This window comes from Aethalodelphis obliquidens, unplaced genomic scaffold (genome assembly GCF_003676395.1).
Source record: "Aethalodelphis obliquidens isolate GAN/ISIS:26980383/991018 unplaced genomic scaffold, ASM367639v1 scaffold18, whole genome shotgun sequence".
NCBI lineage: Eukaryota > Metazoa > Chordata > Mammalia > Artiodactyla > Delphinidae > Aethalodelphis > Aethalodelphis obliquidens.
In genome coordinates, this window is record NW_020837962.1 from 19,081,400 (window position 1) to 19,104,591 (window position 23,192).

Sequence of the window (23,192 nt, forward strand, 5' to 3'; positions counted from 1 at the left end):
CACGCGAGGCTGGACTCATTCGAGACTCTGAAGGCCCCTGAAGGCAGCCCTCTCGTGAACACAAGCAAGTTCAGCCCCTGCTTGACCCCGTCCGTCAGCAGGACGGCAGGCACACCGGGGTCCAGCACCAGGGCCAGACGCTTCAGGACACACCTGTGGGGCCCCCGTGACTGATGCAGGGGACACAAGCTCTAAGGTCCCCTCCGTCCTCACTTTCAAACACGCACCAGAGCACAAGGCCAAGTGTCTCCTGACAACTGTGAGACCAGCCGGACGCTGCCCCACAGGCCTAACATGGTGTGAGAAAGGGAGGTGTGACGGGGAGCAGCCTCATGGCACCCCTGCCCCCAACTCCCCCGTGCCCGTGACAGCATCACTTACCACAGGGAGTGGATGTCAACCAGTGGTGGCCTGAAGTCCCATGCTGCCACCCAATTCTACCTGTTTCTTAAAACTTACCAGCTTTGCTCTAAGAGGGAATGATTCTGACAGTGGGAAGCTGCACCTTCATCTCATTCACTGTCACTGGGAAAATGTAAAGTTAAGGACACAGGATTCTAAGACATACGGTACCAGAATTATGACCAAGAAGAAGAAACACTTGAGGTCTCAAACTGACCAAAACCAGTCAAACTCCCGACAGACAGGCCTGCCCTGCTCTGTGTTCCAGAGCCTCCCCACCAGGCCCTCCACCCCTGCTCACCAGCCGTGCAGACTCTGGGATCCAGCTTCAGGGACTCCACTCCAGATGCAGCCCAGCCCTCCCCGGGTTGCAGACAGGCCAGGCCCTGAGGAACGCAGCCACCCAGAGGACCACCTGCAAGGCTTAGCCCCGCTGCTGTCCCACCTCGGTGCCCGGGACATAGCCACCCGCAGGCCTGACCCCTGGACTGGGCAGCCACCCTGCCTCCTCGCCCCCAGCCGCCTGTGCCCCTAGGCAGGTCCCTCCCCAGCCTTGGTTCCCCCATGAGACGCGGCCACGTCTCTTTATATCACAAAGAGGTCAGTGCACATGAAAACTCAACACGGCAGAGAGAAGGCTGATGACAAAAACCTCAACGCAGGGCCTCTGTCCTATAAAAGGCAGCAACTGAGTCCTGATGGAGTTTTTGTAACGATGACAAAGCAGCACACAGTGAATGAATCACTTAATTTAATTTTAAGATCATGTTAGTAATTCCCATTAGAATAAATCCGTTTCATGTTTACAACAAAAACCTATCATATATTTAAGCCTAATGAGGTTTATTTTGCACCTCATCATGGCAAATTACCAGATAAAATACAGGAAATGAAACTTTGAGACAGAAAATCAACATCTGAGTCAAAACAAAAAAAAGACACCTTTGCTGAAAACTGTGAAAAGCTACCAGTTTCTCTGCACTGAGAGCACAGCCCTCAGTTCCCAACCAAGAAGAAATGTTCAGGGTCAGCACACTTGGGTTCTGTGTTTTCGAGGCAGAATGGTCAGGTTTCACCTTACTATTCCTGCAGACTCGATACACACGTGCACTGTTGCCTGTTAAAAAGCATTTCCTATGAAGTTACAACACCTGACAGGACACGGGTCACATCATGGCCATGCAGCCAGTCTGACTCTGCTGTACACAGCTATGCGTAAAGCTGGCCCCAAGCAGGCAACTCGGAATGAGCCCCCATCAGACACTGACTCTCTCCCCTAAAATGGCGCAGAGCAGGGAGGGGAAAGGAGCTATGAACCAGCACAAGACACAAACGGTTCAAGTCTCACCACGATGTCGGCCATCCTTGACGTTCAATGTCATCCCCTACTCAAAATACTGCCTTTTCAAGTTACAAAGACAATTCCAGAGACACAATCCCTGATGTGTTCTCACAAATACGCAGGAAAGGAAGGAGCAGACATCAGCCCCACCTTGCAGAATGGAAACAGGAGAGGAGTGTCATGTGGAGTGAGTCAGCGTGGGAGGCAGGCGGCCACAGGGGAGGCCCCGAGCAAATCTAAGCATGGCCCCAGCAGAACGGCCCCTACGACAGGCGGAGGACAAGACCTTACTCACTGTTAAAGTAGATTAAAGCACAGAAGAACTTCCCAGGCAACACCATCAAGAGGTTAATCAGCAGAAAAGTCCATTTAATTACCATAATCACATGGATCACCCCATAACCGGGACCATGTGTGGACACACCCGTCAGGATATAGAGCAGCGTCAGGCTTGTAACACTAGAGCAGACGCAACCCCAGCACGTGCACTATTCACACCTGGGTCTGGAGTGAGGAACCAGGTGTGTGAACAGGACTCCTGGTGCCCAGCGCCCACCTTCACTCCCCATCCTCTGATCCACACGGCACGCTGTCCATGGAGAAGCCAGTGAGTCCTCTGAGCTGCTGGAATCAACGTGCTCTTCCTCCACACACACCCGGGTCCTTGCCTGCAGAGCGCTGGCAGGTACCCGGGTAGGGAGGGGCCAGGTGCAGCAGGAGGGTGGGAGCCACGGGAGGGACGCCCAGGGCCGAGGCTCGGGTCTCACTTGATTCTGGGGAACGTAGCCGTGCCCTCTTCACCTGCACAGCCCATCCGAGGCTTCACACAAGTTTCCTCTGAGCTCTCTGCGCCCTCCCGGAGCCCCTCTCACAAAGACAGGTATCACCCATTTAACAACAAAGACATCGAGGCTGGCGGGACACAGCCAGCAGCAAAAGCGAGACGCCAGCCGACTCACCCACAGCTCCATCCCCACACCTGAAGCCTGTTAAGTGCACCAAGTCCCCGGGGCCTAAAGAATCACTGCACTTGGGAAGGTTTTTAAGAGACAAGGGACTCATCTTCCCCAGGGCAGATGCAAGGCCAAGTCCAGGTGTCCAGGTAACAGTGCCCCGAGAGGCTGCACCACACCTCTGCGGACCGGCAGGTGCAGGTGGGAAGGGTGTGTCCACGCAATGACGGGCCTAAGCAGACTGCAGGCGTAGTCTGCAGAGGAAAGGGGACCTAAAGGAGCCCAGGTACAGGTGCCCGTCGTGCTCGTGCACCTCGCTCACGTAAGCAGCCACCTGCCCATCGGGGTCGTGCAGGCTCCTCCGGAAGGCCCCGCTGTCACTGAGCTCCAGGACGAGGCTGTACCGCGGCACGAACTTCATCACCGTCTCCTGGCTGAACAGCTGAAAGGGAAGCACAGTGAGAGGAGAGCGTGACACGGGCCACGTGGAGTCCTGCACGTCGGGCACTGTGGCTCTTGTCACCTGCTGGGCACGTCCCACCCACCCTGCCCCCCACCTCCCCACCGGCTCGCTTCCACACGGCACTGCAGCTGCCTTTTTAAAATAGCGGCACACCCCACACCTGAACAATTCAGTCAAGAAGTAGCTTGTGGAGCCAAGCAGGGTAGGTGCGTGCAGGGGTGGCCCAGACCAGAGAGTCAGTCTGAGCAGGGAGAGTCCACGCTGGAGAAGAGAGAGGGCCGTGGCTCCAAGCAGGGTGTCAGGGCCCAAGCAGGGGAGATGGTGTCCTGCAGCAGGGTGACCTGGCACAGGCCATGAGCCCTTAAGAGGTAAGGCCCCTGCACACGGCTGGGAGGAGGGAAAAGGGCTGGCATGGGTGCTAGAGCCCTAGCCGGGGCCATGTGATGCTGGGGCCACATGACAGCTGAGGCCACGTGACCGGGGACAATGGCTACAGACAGGGACAACTGGGGAATCTGATCGCATAGGTATGAAGGAGCATGAGACCCGGGTTTCTCACCTTAGAGAAGGGAAGTACAAACACAGACAGTAAGAAAAGTGGCATAAATCCTGTGGTATGGGACCGGAAGCAGAGATACAGCCTTACTTATGGTTTTCAATTTAAAGAAACAGATGAAGACACATAAATGTAGGTGTGAGGGTCTGTGCACGAACACGTGTGCATACATACCCAGCTCTGTCACGAGGGCCTGGGAGCAGCGACCCCCCGTCAGTAAGCACACTTAGCACCTGTCTACTCTAGGAGAAGCCGGGCTCCCTGACAAACGGCTGATCCCAGAGCCGGGCAGGGAAAGAACAAGAGGAGCCTGAACAATGTGCGGGGCCAGGAAGCAGGAACTACTCCAAGAACGACTGGGACACATGCAAAGGTCAAGGGGCCATACGGAAGGGGCTCCCACTGGCCACAGCCGGACAGTGTGAGCGTCAAAGTAAGCAACGATGGTTAACAGATCATAATCACTGATGAAACCATCAACCCCGAGATCATAATGACACTTACTAACTATCCCCACAAAATACTTATTAATTACAAATGATAAAGAGTAACTTCACAGCAGAAACCCGGCACCCACCACTGGATGAGGTGACGGGCACTGCAGGGACAAGTGGACACCACGCACCTCCCGACAGGTCACGCTGAGGGCACTGGAGAGGCACAGCCTGAACCTGACCGTGAGAAACACCAGGCAGCCCGAGGCAGGGACATTCTGCAGCAGAGCTGACCTGGGATCCTGAAGGTCAGGTCTGGGAGCCGCTCCAGGCTGAAGGGGACAAGGAGAGGTGGCGACTAAGCCAGCCCGATCCTGGGCACAGTCCCATTACAAAGGACACCCCTGGGCCACCGACGAGCCTGAGCTGGGTCTGTGCACCGGAGGGTCACCCGTATCCGCGGGACATCCTGTCCCAAGGGAGTCATCCCTGCTATAGGAACAGTGCTTGGAGCATCCGGGGGTGACAGGTCAGCCACCTGCCTGCAAACAGCTGAGGGAAAGACATCCTCTGTTCCCTTCCTGCTGCTTTTTAGGTCTGATGTTGCCTCAAAACTAAAAAAAGAAAATCCTCAAAGACTTCAACAACATTCTGAAGAAAATCTAACCTCCTTTTCAAGTCTGCAAGGCCTGTGGTCCTCTCCCACCTCCCACCTCCCACCTGCCCCAGACCCACCATCTATCTCCCAGCCACATGACGACGCCGGGCCACTCCTACCCAGGACGCCCATGTCCGGGAACACGCCCACCCCGCTGGCCCTTTCTCACACACGGTCTTGGCTCCTGATGCAGACACTGTTCTAGGCGCTGAGGATAACGGAGAGAACTCAACAGAAGAAGCACCTGCTCTGATGGTGCAGAGATGCAGCCTATCAACCAGGGGGGAGATGCGATCACCACGGACAGAGCACATCCTCTGATGGGTACCAGCTTCAAGCACTCACTATACTCAGCTAAGGGCATCATCTGCATATTCTCATTAAATTTTTCCATCACCTAATGAAGTGCTATTATTCTTCCCACTTGACAGATGGAGAAACTGAGGCAGAGAGCCCACACCCCCTACCCAGGGCCCCACAGCTGGTCAGGCCTTCCTCAAGACCCTTCTCCTTGCACACGGCCATTCTGCGCCCTCCAGGCCCCAGCGAACAGATGTAACTCTGCAGCCGACGATGCGTCATTTCTGAACAGTGACCTGCCGAACTTGGAACAACACTGAAGGCCATGGGCCAGCCTCACTGAGAAGGTGCCCACAGCCCTTGGCAGGGCCCAGACACAGGGCTACGTGCCACACAGACTCAGCAACTGCTGCCCAGCACCTTCCAGGACCTTAAGGCTCAAATAGTTTAGTATTTGCAACTAAGGACATGGGCGAAATCCCATGAAGGGGGTGATGAGGCTCCGAGGAGGCAGGAGGAAGCGGGGCGGGAGGAAGGGGCACCTGCAACCACTCAAGGAAGAGCTGAGTTTGCTGAGGACGGGGTCTCGGGGAGAGCGGAGAGCAAGAGGCAGGGCTAGAGGCCCCAACAGGTCACAACGGGGAGGGTGACGATAAAAATACCCAGACAAGGAAACCAAGAGAAAAAACTCAGAGGGCTCAGATGTTTACATTTACGTTACAAGGCAAAGAATAAAATATGTTTTAAAGAAGTCATTAAAAGCACCAAATACTATAAGCAGAACTAGAATTTTCAGAGCTTCCATAAAGGTCAAAAAACCCATAATTAGATGCATTTTCATTTTGTTTTTTGAAATCAATAGTTCTCATAGTTACCTTAAAAATCATTCTTTTAAGATACGGTCTCTCAGATAAGAAATCCAACATGGAAAACCCAGGATTGGAGCGAATGGTCGACATGCCGACCCAGTAACCCCCGGAGCTGCTGGCTCGGATGTTGTCTGGGAATCCAGGCAAGTTCTCCACAAACAGGTCGGCCCCTCCCTTCATCAGGCCAGACACGTAGAACCTGAAAAATTCGCCCAAGCAGGCAATGAGTGGCAGCCCCCAAACTGAAGGAAAAATTTTAGCCAAGCACCAAATTGGTCTTGGTCCCAATAACCAAATGGATACAACTGTAAACCCGTCCATCACGAACGATGGCACGGCTGCTCCAAGAAGCCCTCAGAGCCCTGGGCCCACCCAACAAGAAGCAGGTGCGGGAAGCAGGGCCGGACCAGGCCCACCAGCAGGGAAAAGGGCCGGGATCGCAGCCAGCATTCCATCAAGACTCTCCCAGCCCATGACGCGCAAGAAGGCTGAGGAAGGGAGAGGGAAGATGACTCTCTCATCACACAGGACAGGCACCCGCTGCGTCCCAGGCTCTGCAGCTGACACCTCACAGCCGCCCGGCCCACAGCTCGGTGGACTTGACATCAGCTCACGCACCTCCTGATCCTCGCCATGGTCAATTCCGCCACCAGGACAAAGTCCTCTGCAGGCGAGAGCTGTACCCCGTTGGGAAACCGCAAGTGGTCCAGCAAAACCTTTACCTCCTTGGTCTCGGTGTCGTACTCCAGCAGGCTGCGGGCGCCAACAGCGGAGGTCACATGGGGTGTCTGGGGGCCCCTGCTGGGCTAGAGCCCTGCTCCCGGTCTGGGCCCTCAGGCACCCTCCTCCAGACAAGCCCACGGTCAGCTCTCTCGCGGACCTGAGCACTGGTTCAGCACCAGGGAGGGCCACTGTGGCTGCAGCCTCACAGGAGTCCCCTTCAGAGGTCGCCTGTGAGGTCTCCCCCCGCTGCGAGACCACACCCTCAGACAGCCTGGCCATTCTACCTTCATTTCTCCAAAGAAGAAAGTGAGAACATCTCGCTGTTTCATTGTGTCCGCCACCTGTTTCCAGGAGACAGTAAGATTCTCCCTTAAAAGCTGAGTACTATGCTCAGAAACACCCCAACAATTCCTGGATGTAATAAGCTCTGCGAAGTCACCCTGCCTGTCTACGGCCTCCCTGAGGAGAAGATCCAGAAGGAACACTCACCGACCATCATCTGTCCCCTCCATCACCAGCAGCAGATAATCTCGTCTTTGCCATTTGCTGCTAGAATCCGTAAAATAAATCTTCCTCCCGTCCCGAGTTACTGTAAGATCATTCACGAAGGACATTTTCCTCCCCTCAATGGGTGTCTCGGAGGACAGCAGCAGTTTTACTTCACCTGAGGGAAGGCGGGGGGAGGAAGAAAAGGAAAGAAGGGAAGAAACAAGGAAGAACGAAGGGGAGAGACTTGCTTGTATTCTAAGAACGTGTAACTCAATAATTTCAAAATATCAATCGGCCTAACTGATTTACAAGGAAAAACTAAATGAGCTTCTCCGTGTCCTGACAGAAGATTTATTCCTTCTTACAGTAAAAATCAGTGTTTTCCTTTCTTTCTATTAGGTGATGAATTTTTTTAGACCAGCTCCACTAAAGGCAGAATCCCCCCTCTAAGGATGAGGAACTCCTTTTATCAAGACCAACTGACTTAAAAATCTGGTAAGAATCTTAGGTTAAAAAGGCAATTTTCTATTTGTCTGCTTGAGAGAAATATAGAATGTTCACCTCATCTGCTTTTAAATTTGAAAGACAGGAATCATAGTAAATCTTTTTAGATTGTAGCACAAACGTTCAAGGAGCGCTCAGCGCTTCCCACATATAATCCCATTTAAACCCCCCACAACTATCGTGCAAGGCAGGCACTCCCGTCAACCCTGCCCCGTGGGTGAGGAAAGCAGACACAGAGAGGCTGAGTAACTCTCACACAGCCAGCACCCAGCAGAGCGGGGGCCACCCAGGGGCCCGGTGCACCACCCACGATGGCAACTCCTCCCTCAGCATGAACCTCCCGCTGAAGCACACACAGCAATACTGTGGCACTGATCGAGGTGACATCGTGCTCAGTCAGGGGAGAGAAAGAGGAGAAGGAACTGGAGGAAGGAAAAGACAGAGAGGCAGAAAACAAACAGCAAGACCAGATGCAGAGAAATACAGAGAAGTAAAGATAGGAAGAGGAGCCTAACATCCTCAACATGAGTCCTTCTGAGATTCTGTGGCTCAAACACAAAGGCCAGGGGAAAGGAGGGAATGGGCCAGAAGCAGGCATAAGTGAGGAGCCACACGGTGTGAATACTGGCTGGTATCTGCAGGTAATATTTTCAGTTCCATTCAGTGAATAAGAAAAACATCAGGGTCTCCAGTAGACTGTACTGAACAAATTCTACTAAATCCATTTATAAATAAATGCACATACTGTTTAAAAGATCAGCAATCATCATAGAAGGAAACAAGTTACTGTCACTTACGTTTCCAGGGATTTACTTCAAATAGCCCTTTGTATGCATCAGCCACAAAAAGGGTCCCGTTGGGCCCGGCCCGGATGCCCAGGGGTCTCCCACAAGCAGGCTCATCATCTCGGGTTTCTAGGGAAACAAACAGACAGGAATCAGTGGCTGGTCCAAGATTTGTGGCCCCTCAGTGTCCAAACACCTCCTCCACCCCGTCCTAAACCTGCATCATGCTGTAGAGAACAAAACAGACAATGGCTTCAGAGACAGACTCGGCACCCCATGTTCCAGCCCCCCTAGAGTTTAGGACAATTGTCCAGCATGTCTAGAGGGACCACCCGAGAATCTGGATGTGGACATAAGCACAGCAACTGATACCCAAGAATCAAGTTCACATCAGCATCCTGAGACTCAAACAGTTAACTCAGGGACGTCAGCAGACGCAGGCCCCACTCCCAAATCCCCCAGAACCTCAGGAGTGGGATTTAGGCCCAACAGCTGGACCTGAATGCTGTGCCCATCCAGGGACATGGCAGGGTCCCTCCTCCCGTCATAAAGGGAAAGCTCCTATTTTCCTGCTGAGATCCACTCTCCTGTTCTACTACCTATACTCTTTTTAAACCCGTGGCAGAGCATATTTATTGCTGGGCACTCACTGCAGGGCACTTACCGCAGAGTGCTTACTATAGGGTGCTCACCGCAGGGTGCTTACTATAGGGTGCTCACCGCAGGGTGCTTACTATAGGGTGCTCACCGCAGGGTGCTTACTGCAGGGTGTGCTCCTCAAGGTGTATACTGCAGGGCACTTACTGCAGAGGCACTTACAGGCAAAATACGGAGTGGGAAAAAGCAGGTTAAATACCCAAATGTAGAGTCTGATTCCATCACATAAAACCATGTGTGGGTGTGAGTATCCATGAACAGAAAGAAATCTGAAAAGTTATTCATTAAATTGTTAACAGTTACATCTGAGAAGACTCTGAGGTGATTTTTACTTTCTTCTCTGCGTTGTTTGCATTTCACCATAAAAATGCATCATTTTTAGAAAAACATTCTAGCTCTTAAAAAAATAAGTCTGGGAGCTACCAGTTTTTAAACAGTGAGTTTCTAAAAGCTGAGTGACCTAAGGGTATTTCACTCTGGATGCAGGGCTGAGGTTCCTGAGGGGCTAGTACAGGAATGCGCTCCAGCACGTGAGGAACAAAGCCCAGCACCTCCTGCAGCAGCTCTGGGGTGTGGGGGCCCGGCAGGGCCACGGCCACAGCTGAATGGGAAACTGCAAGCACAGGTGGCAAATGAGGAGCCAGGCAGCCTCTAGCTGGGCCGTCAGGCTCTCCTCCTCCAAGGACCTGACTTCTGGGGAAGACAGTTCCTCCTGGCACCCTCCTGGGTGCCTGGAAGAGACACACGTCAGTGGTCACTGACTTACTGCATGGGCCTGAGCCAAACCGGGCGATGGTCTCTACTTCACCGTTTTCAAGTTTTACGACTCGGCCATCTGCTGTACCAGTGAACATTACATCTGTTTAAAGACAGGAGGGAATAAGGGTATTACTGGGTTAGCCTAAAAACTGTGCTCTCACAACCTTCTACAACAGAGGCGGCCAGTCTGTGCTTTTTATCTCCAGAGAGGAAACGGCAGTTTTGAAGATGAAGGCAAGTGGTGTCTGGGGACAAAAGTCTTAACACGTGCAGCAATAAACCCCACGGGGGCCTCAGACAGCATGGTCGTGACCCCGAGGCTGGATCCAGGGCACAGCAGACACCAGTCAGGGATAAAAACAGGATTTTCTACCCTCAAAGAAGCGGGGACCCTCGGGCTGTTCACGTCTGCTTCATGTCAGTGTCTGCTGCTGAAGCCGATTACACCCAACCAAAGGGGAAGAACTGCTAGGAAGGCCCTCGGTGTAAAATTAAGTGCTCGCTTCAGCAGCACATACACGAGAACTGGAACCACAAAGATGATGTGCAAATTCATGAAATGCTCCATATTTTTAAATGTATATTGCAAACTCTAGGGCAACCACTAAAAAAAGTTTTTAAAATAAGTATAACTGATATGCGAAGAAAGGAGAGAAAATAGAATCATAAATGTTCAGCTGAAACTACAAAGTCAGAAGGAGAGTGGAAGAGAAAATAAGAAATAAAAAAACAAAGGCAATGAACAGAAAACAGTAACAAATATGGGAAACAGAAATCCAACTACCGTTAATCCTTGAACAACCTGGGAGTTAGGGGTGTCAACTGTCACCCTGTGCACTGTCGAAAGCCTGTATATAACTTTATGGTCAGCCCTCACATCCTCCAGGTTCTGCATTCAAGAGGTTCTGCATCGCAAGGTTCTGCACCCGTGGATTTAAGCAACTGCGGATCGAGTAGTGCTGCAGAATGTGTTTACTGGAAAAAAAATCCACGTGTAAGTGGACCCACGCAGTTCAAACCCGACTTGTTCAAGGGTCAACTGTATATCAATTATCATTTTCAACATCAATGGTATAAAAACCCCAATTTAAAAACAGAGACTGTCAGAGTGTATCAAAAAACAAGACCCAACTATATGCAGTCTACAAGAAACCCTCTTTAGATATACAGACACATATAGATTAAAAATGAAGGGACAGAGAAAGATATACTACACTAACACTAACCAAAAGAAAGCTGGAGTAGTTCTATTAATCTCAGAGCAGCTGCAGACCTAGGAACACAATCAGGGATAAAGAAGGCCTCCACGGAATGACAAAGGGTCAACTGTAGAGAAGACATAACAGTCCTTAACATGTATGTGCCTAAAAACAATCATCAAAATACATGAGGCAAAACTGACAGAACTGCAAGGAAGCAGATGAATCCATGATTAGGGGAGGAGACCTCAGCATACCTCTCTCAGAAATGGACAGATACTGATGGACAACAAGGTCTGACTGTACAGCACAGGGAACTATATTCAATGTCCTGGGATAACCCATAATGAAAAAGAATATGAAAAAGAACGTAAACATATGTGTAACTGAGTCACTTTGCTGTACAGCAGAAATTAACACAACACTGAAAATCAACTATACTTCGATATAAAAAAAATAAAAAAGAAATGGAAAGATCCTGCAGACAGAAAATTGAACTCAACAGCATCACTGACTAACTGGATATCAATTACCTCATCCAAACAACAGCAGAATACATATTTTTCTCAAGTTCACATGGAACATTCACCAAGACAGACCATATTCTGGGCCACAACACACACCTTAACAAATTTAAAAGAATAAAAATCATACAACGTCTGCTCTCAGACCAAAATGAAATTAAACTAGAAATCAATAACAGAAAGAGAGCTGGAAAATCACAAAATACTTAAGAGATTAAACAACGTGCACTTCTAAATAACACATAATTCAAAGAAGAAACCTCAAGAGAAATTAGAAAACATTTTGAACTAAATGAAAATACAACTTATAAAAATTTTCTGGCTGCAGAGAAATCAGTGCTTAGAAAGAAAGTTGTAGCATCAAAGGCATATATCAGAAAAGAAAAAAGACCTAAAATCAATCATCTAAGTTTCCATCTCAGGAAACTAGAAAAAGAAGAGCACATGAAACCCCAGGTAAGCAGAAGAAAGAAATAATAAAAATTAGAGTAGATATCAATGAAATTGAAAACAGGAAATCAATAGAGAAAAATCACCAAAACAAAAGCTGGTTCTTTGAAAAGATCAATAAAATACTGGGTTGGCCCAAAAGTTCATTTGGGTTTTTCCATAAGATGCTACGGAAAACCCAAATGCACTTTTTGGCCAACCGAATAAATAATCCTCTAGCCAGGCTAACAAAAGAGAAAAGACAGAAATTACCAATATCAGAAATGAAAGCGGGAACATCACTATAGACCCCATGGACATTAAAAGGATAATAAAGGAACACTATGAACAACTCTATGTCCACAAATTTGATAATGTAGATGAAATGGTCCAATTCCTTGAAAGACACAATCTGCCAAAACTCACACAAGAAGAAAAGAGACAATCTGAATAGGTCTGTATCTATTGAGGAAATGAATCAATAACTAATAACCTTCCAAAAGAGTACCAGGCTGAGATGGGTTCACTGATGAATTCTACTAAACATTTAAGGAAGAAATGATACCAATTTTCTATAATCTCTTCCAGAAAATAGAAGCAGAGGAAATACTTCTTAACTCATTCTATGAAGCCAGCATCACCCTAATACCAAAACCAGACAAAGTCATTTCAAGAAAACTACAGACAGGACTTCCCTGGTGGCGTAGTGGTTAAGAATCTGCCTGCCAATGCAGGGGACATGGGTTCGAGCCCTGGTCCAGGAAGATCCCACATGCCGCGGAGCAACTAAGCCCATGCGCCACAACTACTGAGCCTGTGCTCTAGAGCTCGTGAGCCACAACTACTGAGCCCGCGTGCCACAACTACTGAAGCCTGCACACCTAGAGCCCGTGCTCCGCAACAAGAGAAGCCACCGCAATGAGAAGCCCGCGCACTGCAATGAAGAGTAGCCCCCACTCACTGCAACTAGAGAAAGCCCTCGCGCAGCAACGAAGACCCAACGCAGCCAAAAATAAATTAAAATAAAAAAAAAAAAGAAAACTACAGACCAACATCTCTCATGTACAAAGATGCAAAAATCCTCAAGAAAATATTAGCAAATCAAATCCAACAATGTATAAAAAGAATTATACACCCCAACGAAGTGGGATTTATCCCAAGTACGCGAGGCTAGTTTAGCATTTGAAAATCGGTTAAGTAATCCACAATATCAACAGAGTAAAGAAAAACTAAATGAACATATCAATAGATGCAGAAAAAACATTGACAAAAACCCAACACTCATTTCATGATAAAAACTTTTAGCAAATTAGGAGTAGAGGGGAACTTCCTCAACTTGATAAAGAATATCTACAAAAAACCTACAGTTAACATCATACTTAATGGTGAAAACTAGACGCTTTCCCAGTAAAATCAGGAACAAAGCAAGGATGTCTGCTCTCATAACTCCTTTACAATACTGGACTGAAAGTTCTAGCTAAAGCAATAAGACCAGAAAAGGACATAAAAGGTATACTTATTGGAAAGGAGGAAATAAAACTATCTTCACTTGTAGATGACATGATTGTCTATGTCGAAAATCCCAAAGGATCAACAATAACAAAAAATACTCCTGGAACTAATAAGCAATTATAGCAAGGTTGCAGGATACAAAGATAATATACAAACGTCAATCAGTTTCCTACATACCAGCAATGAACAAGTGAAATTTGAAATTAAAATCAGAATACCATTTACACTAGCTTCCAAAAGAATGAAGTATTTGGTTTAAATATAACAAAATATGTACAAGATCTAGATGAGGAAAACCATGGAACTCTGATAACAGAAATCAAAGAACTAAATAAAAGGAGAGATATTCCATGTTCATGGATTGGAAGATTCAACATTGTCAAGAGGTTCTTCCCAACTTGATCTATAGATTCAAAGCAATCCCAAGCAGCTATTTTGTAGATATCCACCAAATGATTCTAATGCTTATATGGAGAAGCAAAAGATCCAGAATAGCCAACACAAAAAGCTGGAGGACTGACACTACCTGACTTCAAGACTTACTATAAAGCTACAATAATGAAGGCAGTGTGGTAATAGCAAAAGAAGAGACAAATAGATCAAAGTAACAGAATACAGAGCCCAGAAATAGATCCACAACTCATCTCTAACAAAGAAGCAAAGGCAATATAATGAGGTACAGATGGTCTCTTCAACAAATGTTGCTGGAACAACTGGACATTCACCTGCAAAAAGATGAACCTAGACACAGACCTTACACCCTTCACAAAAATTAACTCAAAATGGATCACAGACCTAGATCAAGTAAAACACAAAACTACAAAACTCCTAGAAGATAAAAAAGGAGAAAACTTAGTTGACTTTGGGTGTGGTGATGACATTTTAAATATAACACCAAAGACATGATCCATGAAAGAAAGAATTGATAAGCTGGACTTCATTAAAACTAAAAACTTCTGCTCTGAGAAAGACACCATCTAGAGAATAAGAAGACAAGCCACAGACTGGGAGAAAATATCTGCAAATGATGCATCTGATAAAGAACTTGTATTCAAAATATATGAAGAACTCTTAAAACTCAACAATAAGAAAATGAATAATCCAATTTAAAAAATATCCCAAAGACTTAAACAGACACCTCACCACAGAAGATATACAGATGGCAAATAAGCATATGAAAAGATGCTCCACATCATATGCCAGCAGGACATTGCAAATTAAAACAGCCATGAGATACCACTTCACACCTATTAAAATGGCCAAAATCCAGAACACTGACAACACCAAATGCTGGCGAGGATGTGGAGCAACAGGAACTCTCATTCACTGCTCGGGGGGAATGGAAAATGGTGCAGCCACTTTGAAAGACAGTTTGGCAGTTTCTTATGAAACTAAACATACTCTTATTATATGATCCAGCAATTATTTTGCTATTTGCCCAAATGAACTGAAAACTTAAGTCCACGAAATAATTTGCACACAGATGTTTACAGCAGGTTTATTTATAATTTCCAAACCTTGGAAGCAACCAAAATGTCCTCCAGTAGGTGAATGGAAAAATAAACTATGCTACATCCAGACAACAGAGTATTATTCAGCAATAAAAAGGAATGAGCTATAAAGCCGTGAAAAGACATGGAGGAACCTTAAATGCATATCAGTAAGTGAAAGAAGTCAATGTGAAAAGACTATATGCTGTATAATTCTAACTCTAAGACATTTGGAAAAGGCAAAACTAAGGAGACAGGAAACAGATCAGTGGTTGCCAGAGGCTGGGGGCAGAGAGGGATGAAGAGGTGGAGCACAGAGGATTTCTGGAGAGGCAGTAAACATTTTCTGTATGATACTATAATGATGGATGCATGTCATTAAACATTTGTCCAAACCCATAGAACGTACACGCCAAGAGTGAACCCTAATGTAAACTGTGGATGATGTGTCAATGGAGGGTCATCAATTATAACAAATGTACCATCTTATGGGAGATGTTAATAACGGGGCAAGGGACTTCCCTGGTGGCACAGTGGTTAAGAATCTGCCTGCCAATGCACAGGACACAGGTTCAAGCCCTGGTCCAGGAAGATCCCACATGCCGCAGAGCAACTAAGCCCGTGCACCACAACTTGAGCCTGCGCTCTAGAGCCCGCGAGGCACAACTACTGAGCCCGCATGCTACAACTACTGAAGCCCCCACACCTAGAGCCCGTGCTCCACAACAGGAGAAGCCACTGGGATGAGAAGCCCACATACCGCACGAAGAGTAGCCCCCGCTCAACGCAACTAGAGAAAAGCCCGCGCACAGCAACCGAAGACCCGATGCAGCCAAGAATAAACAAATAAAATAAATTTTAAAAAATAATAATAATGGGGAAAGTAGGGGGTAGGCGATATATGGTAAATCTCTGTACCTTCCCCTCAATTTTGCTGTGACTCCAAAACTGCTCTAAAACATAGTCTATTTAAAAATTTAAAGGATGTTCATCGGCAACTCCGGAGGCTAGTGCCTCCCTCCACTGTCAGCAGCAGTGGGTCCCCAGGGCCTTTGTGCAGTTCACACCTGCAGGGGGTAACCAGAAATATCACCAAAGGACAAGCAGCTCCTTTAAGAGAGAAAAGGGAGGCGTGATGAGAGAGCAAGATGAGGCATCAGGCCAAGTAGAAAAGACAAGAAAAGCATCCTCTGAGAGATTTTTTAAAAAATCACTATAACTCCTCAAAGTTCCAGTTTTAAATGTCAATACCGGGTTTTTTTTAACCAAAAACACAAAATCTGTGAAATTAATAAACATCAAAATCTTTTTAAGAGAAACATGAAGCTCTATCACGAAGTGCCCATCCCTCCTGAACAATTCTGACTTTGCCACCAACTGCAGAAACACTCAGTCCTCGGGCCAGCCAAACAGTTGGGCTGGGAAAGAGGGGCTGGTCCACAGCAACAGAGGTGGAGGCGTGGGCCTGACAGGCCTTCAGAAGGAAACAGAAGCACGCTGGCCGCCCATGCCCACAGCCGTTCCACCGTGCTCTGGAAAGACGGCCAGTGAGCAGAGGTAAGAAGTGGCTGGGAAATCCTCACATCTCAACCCTCAGCAAACTTTTCATTAACTATATTTTTTGATTCCTGAGCTTAACTCTCATTCTAACAGACAGAAAAGACCTGTTCAAGGTTGCTACAGACTCAAGAATTAGAACCAGACCCTATTCCAGTTCTTAGGTTTGGGCAAGTTTGAAGCAGATGGTTACCCTTAAATGTACCCACCAAAGTGAGCTTTAAAAAAAAAGTGGAAATATTGAGAATGGTTCCTGTTCTTTTCAAAAATAAAATCTACACAAAGACAATCTGTGCTAGGAACGTCCTATCAAGTAACACCTACCCAATGTGATAAATGAACTGAACACCAATGTTTGTCCACATTTTTTCCTTTCTCCTTTCACTTTAAAGGGTCCAACAGTTTGAGCAGAATAAAATGCTTCACAGACATGAACTCAAAATCACCCAGCACTAAAATGGCCTGCAACTCGGAGAGGTGAGAGGCTCCCGCAGGGCATCTGGTAGACAAACACGTGCACGACCGCAGCCAAGAAGGCTGCCCGGGGCTCCCCACGGAGCTGCCCCCACAGGACCCCACTCAGGCAACAGACAGCACCAAGTCCCAGGGGTCTACTTACCCCCGATATGTGCTATGGACTCTGGCCCAACAAGCCGATTTTCAAAAAGCCTTTCCGCCTGTCGCAACTTCGTATTTGGTTGCAGGACACCAAGCAAGAGCGGGGGTTCTTTGAAGCTGTAAAATAATGCAATGATAGGGATTTGTCTATAAAAGTACATGAAGAAAGTATTTACGGAGGGCCTACAAGGACCTACACGCATAACTCCCCATTCTTTGACAAAGAGCACATGTTCCAATAACATCCTTAGTTGCCAGAAGCACAAGTTAAGAAAAAGAACTTCCTGGGATATCAGGAAAGGTCACAGCACAAAAGAGAACTGAGAACGTAAGCATGGCTGATGCAAGAACTCCGCAGGAGCAGCCACCCGAGGCCACCGGCCTCCGCCCACCCATCCAACCTGCTCCACCCTGCGGTTCACACACCCAGGCCTTTATTCTCCCCCGGGGCTGCCAGGCCATCCGGGTCCAGCTGAGACGGAGGGAGCGGAGTGGACATTTCACAGTGACAGCCTCACCTCCCACTCCAGAGGGGACAGAAGACGGCTGGGCCTGGCGCCACAGCCCCAGCGTCCGCACACGCGCACGTGTCTCCCACCTGTCACTCTCAGGGGCCCCCCAGCTCCCTCTGGTCTGGACCCCTCCCCGCACGAAGAAGCCGCCCCAGGAGCTCTCCCCTCTCCACACACAGGCGAATACGCCATTTCTCCCAACCCGTCAGCAACTCTTGCTGATGCCACCTGTACAAGTCAGGTCCTCTGCTGCCAGCCTGGTCCACGCCACCATCTTCGCTCCCCACCTCCTCCCTTGTCCCCCACAGTCTGCTCGCAACCCAGCAGCCCACCTGCACCTTAGGAAACACAGTCAGATCACGGCATCCGCCCCTCAAACCCCTGCAACGGGCCCTCTCCCCCGGAGCCAAGGTCTTCCATGAACTCCTCGCCCTGAAGTCCGGCCACAGCCTCCTCTCCTCCCCTCACTCTGCCTCCCTGCTAGTCCGAGGGCACCAGGCATCTCCCATCCTAAGTCTGCTGCCTCCTCTCCATCCCCTTCTCAGTGAAGCCTGCTCCCACCGCCCAATTCAGCGTCCAACACGGCACCCAGAGGCACAGGCCCCACCCCACTCGACTTTGTTGGCAGCACTTTTCAGCTCTCACTTCTCTATGTCAACTCTGTCCCCACAAGAACACACGAGATCAGGGATTTGTTGTTTTTTCCCTGTTGTATCCTGAACACCTGGCACCCAGGAGGCTCCCGGGGAGTACCGTGGGAGGGAGGGAGGAAGGGAGGAGAGCTCCCACTTCCCCCCCACTTCGCCCACCAGAGTGGGACAACCAAGGCGGGGGGTGGGGGTGATGTGGGAACTCTCCACCCCCATCCCCCTCCAGGCAGAACTCTTCACTCCCTTCCGCCCCCTACTCAAGACACAGCACAACTCCCCCCAAATTAAATCCCCCTGCTTCACCATCTGCTGCCTCCCAATTATGGCTTTCTACCTGCTTTTCAAAAACACACTCTTGGGTTAACTAAGAAGTTTTATTTCCAAAGGGGGAGAGCAGGACCATGACCTGCAACACACCTGGGTTCAAACTCTGCCCGAGAAGGTCACACCTCCCACGTGCAGGTACACATGTAAACGGAACAACAGACGAGCACACAGAGCAGGGGCAGAGGAGCCTCCCCTGAGACTCAACCTCCCTCTGCCCACGTGGACGCTGCCGGTTTCCCTACACTCAGGAAGTCCTCAGGGAACGGCTGCAGCATCAAACTAGTCAGTGTATCACGTGCTGTCCCTGCCCCCAAGGAGTCTGAGTAATCTCCACGGGGAAACAAGGAAACATAGGAGAAAATGCAAAGGACACACAAAAAGGGCCCCCAGGCCCGCCGCTGGGTGCAGAAGCATCAGGGAACAGCAGCCCAGGAGGCCCAGCCCAGCACCTCTGGCCGGCCCAGGTCCATGGACTCGCATTAACTTATTAATTGTTAACTCCTATTCACTCGTGCTACTCCCCCTAACTTCAGTCACCACTTATGCTCAGTTTCCAGTTTTATCCTGTTTCTCCCCATGGTTCCATTTGATCAGGATCACTCTTTAGTCTTCCTTCTGAGGTGGAACTGAGGAAATGCCCCCCCGACTGTGAGCTGTGAATGTGTCTCACAAGCATGTGGCCAGGACACGGCCCATGGGCCCCAACTCAGCAGTGGTCCCCGCAGCCTCCACCCACCACTCTGTGGAAAGGACTCAGCTTCCATCCAGAAAGGAAAAGAAACATTATTTTTCATAAAAGGATAGGACTGTTTCTGCCATATTTAAACCATATTTTTCAGTTACTGTAAAATTTAACATAAAAAACACAGTGTTTTAAAGAAGAGATTTTTGTGGCTATGATTTAAAAAACCAACAGGAATAGTAATTCTTCTAGCAACTGAAAGCTATTACCATTACTGTCAAAAGTATGCATTTTATTAGCAGAGTGGAACTGTAAAACTCAAAGATAATAAATAAATAGTAGCAATAAAATGCTACAGGTGGTCAGGGATGTGAGGAGCAAATAGAAACACAAAAAATAAAACTCAGGCAAGGCCCACGGGAGACCTGCAGGGGAAGGAGAGAGACAGTGTCCCATGCCCCCTGACCCCTTCAGGAGGGAGACACGCTGGGGTCCTCAGAGATGCTCAGGAAACCTTTGAGCCACCCAACCCCTCTGGTTCCACAAGCGGACGCTCCTGTGCAGTGAGGACCACTAAGCTGATGCAAGTGCCAACCACAGGTGACCACACCACTGGGCTCCCATCTCTCCACGTGCAAAATGTATCCTGACGTACACTGAGCAACACCCTCCAGGAATCGGGATGTCACTTATGTCGTGTCCACTAGTCCCCAATCTTCCTAACAAAGAAAAGAAGGCTGCTCTGCACAGCAGGATCTGGCCAAGTATGGCAGCCTTCTCGCTGACTCTGCTCCCTAAGGACTGCCACCAACTGCATAACAAGCCACCCTGGAAGGGTCTCCCCTAGTCTTGCGCCCTCTGGGTCTGTCTCTCCTCTGTTTTCCTGAATCCCCTGCAGACAGAGCCCCCAGGACACCTCCCCCAGCTGAGCCCCATCATCACTGAGACTGCACCGCTCGCCCTAGTCGGGTCTCCCCCTTCCCTGTTCATTTTGCTCTGAAGGGAGTTGTACAAAAGTCCTGTTTGCTGCTGTTATCAGCACTTTTCCCCAAACCCCAGATCGTTCCCGTTCTCACCATCTGCCAGCCTTCTGCCTTCGTTCTGGCTTTGGGGGCCCACAGCCCCAATGTGGGAGCCAGTCATTCCCTAACTCTGAGCCCAGGAGAGCCCCGTCAGCCACACCGGTTTCTCTGGGTTTCTCCTCACCCGGCACATCTACTCCACAGACAGGGCTCATTCTGCACAACCTCAAAGCCTTCCTGACCTCGCTCCCCTCCAGGCTGTCAGGACTTCACACCTTCTTTCCCCGAATTTCTTCACCACTCTGCACAATAAATGACCTCTACTGAGATCACAGGTCTTCGGTCATGGAAGCTCTAACCCTCCCTGCCCCTCAGATGCCGGATGCTCACCTGCTCCTCACTGCCTCCTCTCTCCAAGGCCAGCTCCCCAGCACAGGTTTTGATCCCCAGCTGTAGACACAATTCATGCTCCTGCCTGGCCAACTGGATTATCCAGAAAGGCCCAGGCAGTTTGCATTTGGGGCAGGCTTAGCCGCATCCTTCTACCCAGTGAGGGGGTCGGCAGGAGGGAGCCCCTTCGAGAGGACGCCCAACACACCACCATGAAGCCTCAACTCTCACTCACAAACCACCAACGTGTTATTCAGTTCTACCTGTTAGATTCTCTCTATACTGAGACAGGGTTCTTATCTAAAGCTTTAAAGTCTTACATGAACTCACTCATAGTAAACTTCAGACAGCCTCATCACCCTGGGCGGTTCTGAGGGGAAACAGGAACTTACTGAACCAGACTGCACAGCCCTTGATGTCATAAATAATCACACCAAGAGGAGCCTGGCTCTGCGTGACTGTAATTACAAATGTGAATACATTCACAAGACCCTGAGGTGTACACTATTTTTTCAAGTTATAACGGACTGCATTACCCACAGATCCCCACTGATAAAGGGTAACTTAGGAAAATAGAACAGTAATTACAAGGTTTACTAAAAATCAGCTACTTATAAATCCTTATTCCAGTAAACATATTTGTGACTGCTGAACAAATAGCACTTATCAATTTAAAAAAAAATCAGTTACTTAAAAAATTTAAAGAAGGCAACTTGAACTTAACCTTCGTTTATGTGTGCTTTTGACACTTCAAATGAATTCAGGTTAATCATCTCTAATACTTAAGCTTCTCTTGTTTGGGATTTTTCTGGTTTTTAATTTTGCTTTGTATAGTTTTGTTTTTGAAACAGTAACATGGATAATACTGTACAACATCTAACTTAACATGAAACAAAGGCACTGAAGAAATCACAGATCTCTACTTCCCATAATAACCTACCTTTCAGAGCAGGTTGGTTTATCAGTCGAGAAGTCATTTCAGCCCGTTTACTATATTTTGTCAAGCAGCACCCCCAGCCCCCCAAGTTGTGCAACAGCTCACCTGAGAGGCTGTGGGTCTATGGGAGAGTCCAGCAGCATCATGGCACCAAGCAGGGGGACGGTGAGGAACACAGCCAGCATCAGGAAGGTGGCTCGGAACACTCTGCCACTGAAGGAGCTGCCGGAGACAAAGCACAGGAAGGCACTGGGCAGGGCTCAGGCAGAGTGGCCGCAGTCTCGGCCCTCTGGGCAGGGGCAGCCCTCCCGCCTGGCCTGCCCGCCACCACCTCCACGTCAGTGACTAAAGGTCAGCACTGTGCACTCCATGCCCTTGCTCTTTTGTTAACCTTTCAGCGTGTGGGACACTCCTCTCAGTTATTTCCAAGGTAGTCTGCTAAGCTGTATCTTGGATCCTCTAGCAGAGGTTAAAAGTGGGCAACCCAAAGAACTGATGGGCACAAAGTGACAGAGGAGAGAGTGGCGCTGAGGCAAGGAGCCACCCTCATCCACGGGGAAGACAGCATCCCTCAGCCACCACCTCTAGCTGCCTGGACTCAAAGAAGCAACGCTCAGAGACAAACTCAAGAAGGAAGTAGGGCTTCCCTGGTGGTGCAGTGGCTAAGAATCTGCCTGGGCTTCCCTGGTGGCGCAGTGGTTCAGAGTCCGCCTGCCGATGCAGGGGACGCAGGTTCGTGCCCCGGTCTGGGAAGATCCCACATGCCACAGAGCAACTAAGCCCGTGCGCCACAACTACTGAGCCTGTGCTCTAGAGCCCACACGCCACAACGACTGAGCCCACGTGCTACAACTACTAAAGCCCACATGCCTAGAGCCCGTGCTCTGCAACAAGAGAAGCCACTGCAATGAGAAGTCCACACACTGCAACAGCCCTCCCTCGCCACAATTAGAGAAAGCCCGTGTGCAGCAACGAAGACCCAACACAGCCAAAAATAAGTAAATAAATACATAAAATTAATTTAAAAAAAAAAAGAAGAAGGAAACAGAAGCAGAACGTCCTGAGCATCCAACCCCAACCATTTTGGGCATCGCACCTCTAAGAGCTCAAGAGGTGACCCCAGCTCTTCTGCCTGGGAGAAGCCGGATAGATACAGACAGTTAGAGAACCTACAAGATCACACCTCCAGGCCGTCACTGCGAAAGCCGTGGGGAGACCTGACAGTGCCCTGGGACCTCTAGCGAAGCGTGTGGACAAATGACCATGGGGGACTGAAACTCCTCTCCAACAATCTTCACACACATCCTCACTCACCCATGGACCAGGGAGCACATGAAGCCTCCTGCTAAGAAATAAACTGCCCAGGATCACTGTTTCCTTGCATCAGCGTATTCAAATTCACTGAACACCTGAAATCAAGAGTAACTTAAAGCAAATTAAAATCATGAG

At 48.9% G+C, this 23,192-nt stretch overlaps 1 protein-coding gene across 2 annotated transcripts in view; it reads right to left on the minus strand.

Moving 5' to 3' along the window:
* Positions 1 to 1,136: 1,136 nt before the first annotated feature.
* Positions 1,137 to 23,192, minus strand: part of APMAP (adipocyte plasma membrane associated protein) — a 28,979-nt gene continuing 6,923 nt past the window's right edge. The window contains exons 2-9 of one of the 2 annotated variants that reach the window (XM_027118114.1): positions 21,849 to 21,965; positions 17,225 to 17,340; positions 9,902 to 9,994; positions 8,491 to 8,607; positions 7,190 to 7,364; positions 6,596 to 6,730; positions 5,984 to 6,176; positions 1,137 to 3,139 (exon numbers count right to left, since the gene is read on the minus strand). In XM_027118114.1, the coding sequence (XP_026973915.1) occupies positions 2,930 to 3,139; positions 5,984 to 6,176; positions 6,596 to 6,730; positions 7,190 to 7,364; positions 8,491 to 8,607; positions 9,902 to 9,994; positions 17,225 to 17,340; positions 21,849 to 21,965 (1,156 nt within the window). In that variant the 3' untranslated portion in view covers positions 1,137 to 2,929. The remainder of the gene's footprint in view (positions 3,140 to 5,983; positions 6,177 to 6,595; positions 6,731 to 7,189; positions 7,365 to 8,490; positions 8,608 to 9,901; positions 9,995 to 17,224; positions 17,341 to 21,848; positions 21,966 to 23,192) is intronic. The other variant, XM_027118115.1, reaches the window with a different exon arrangement.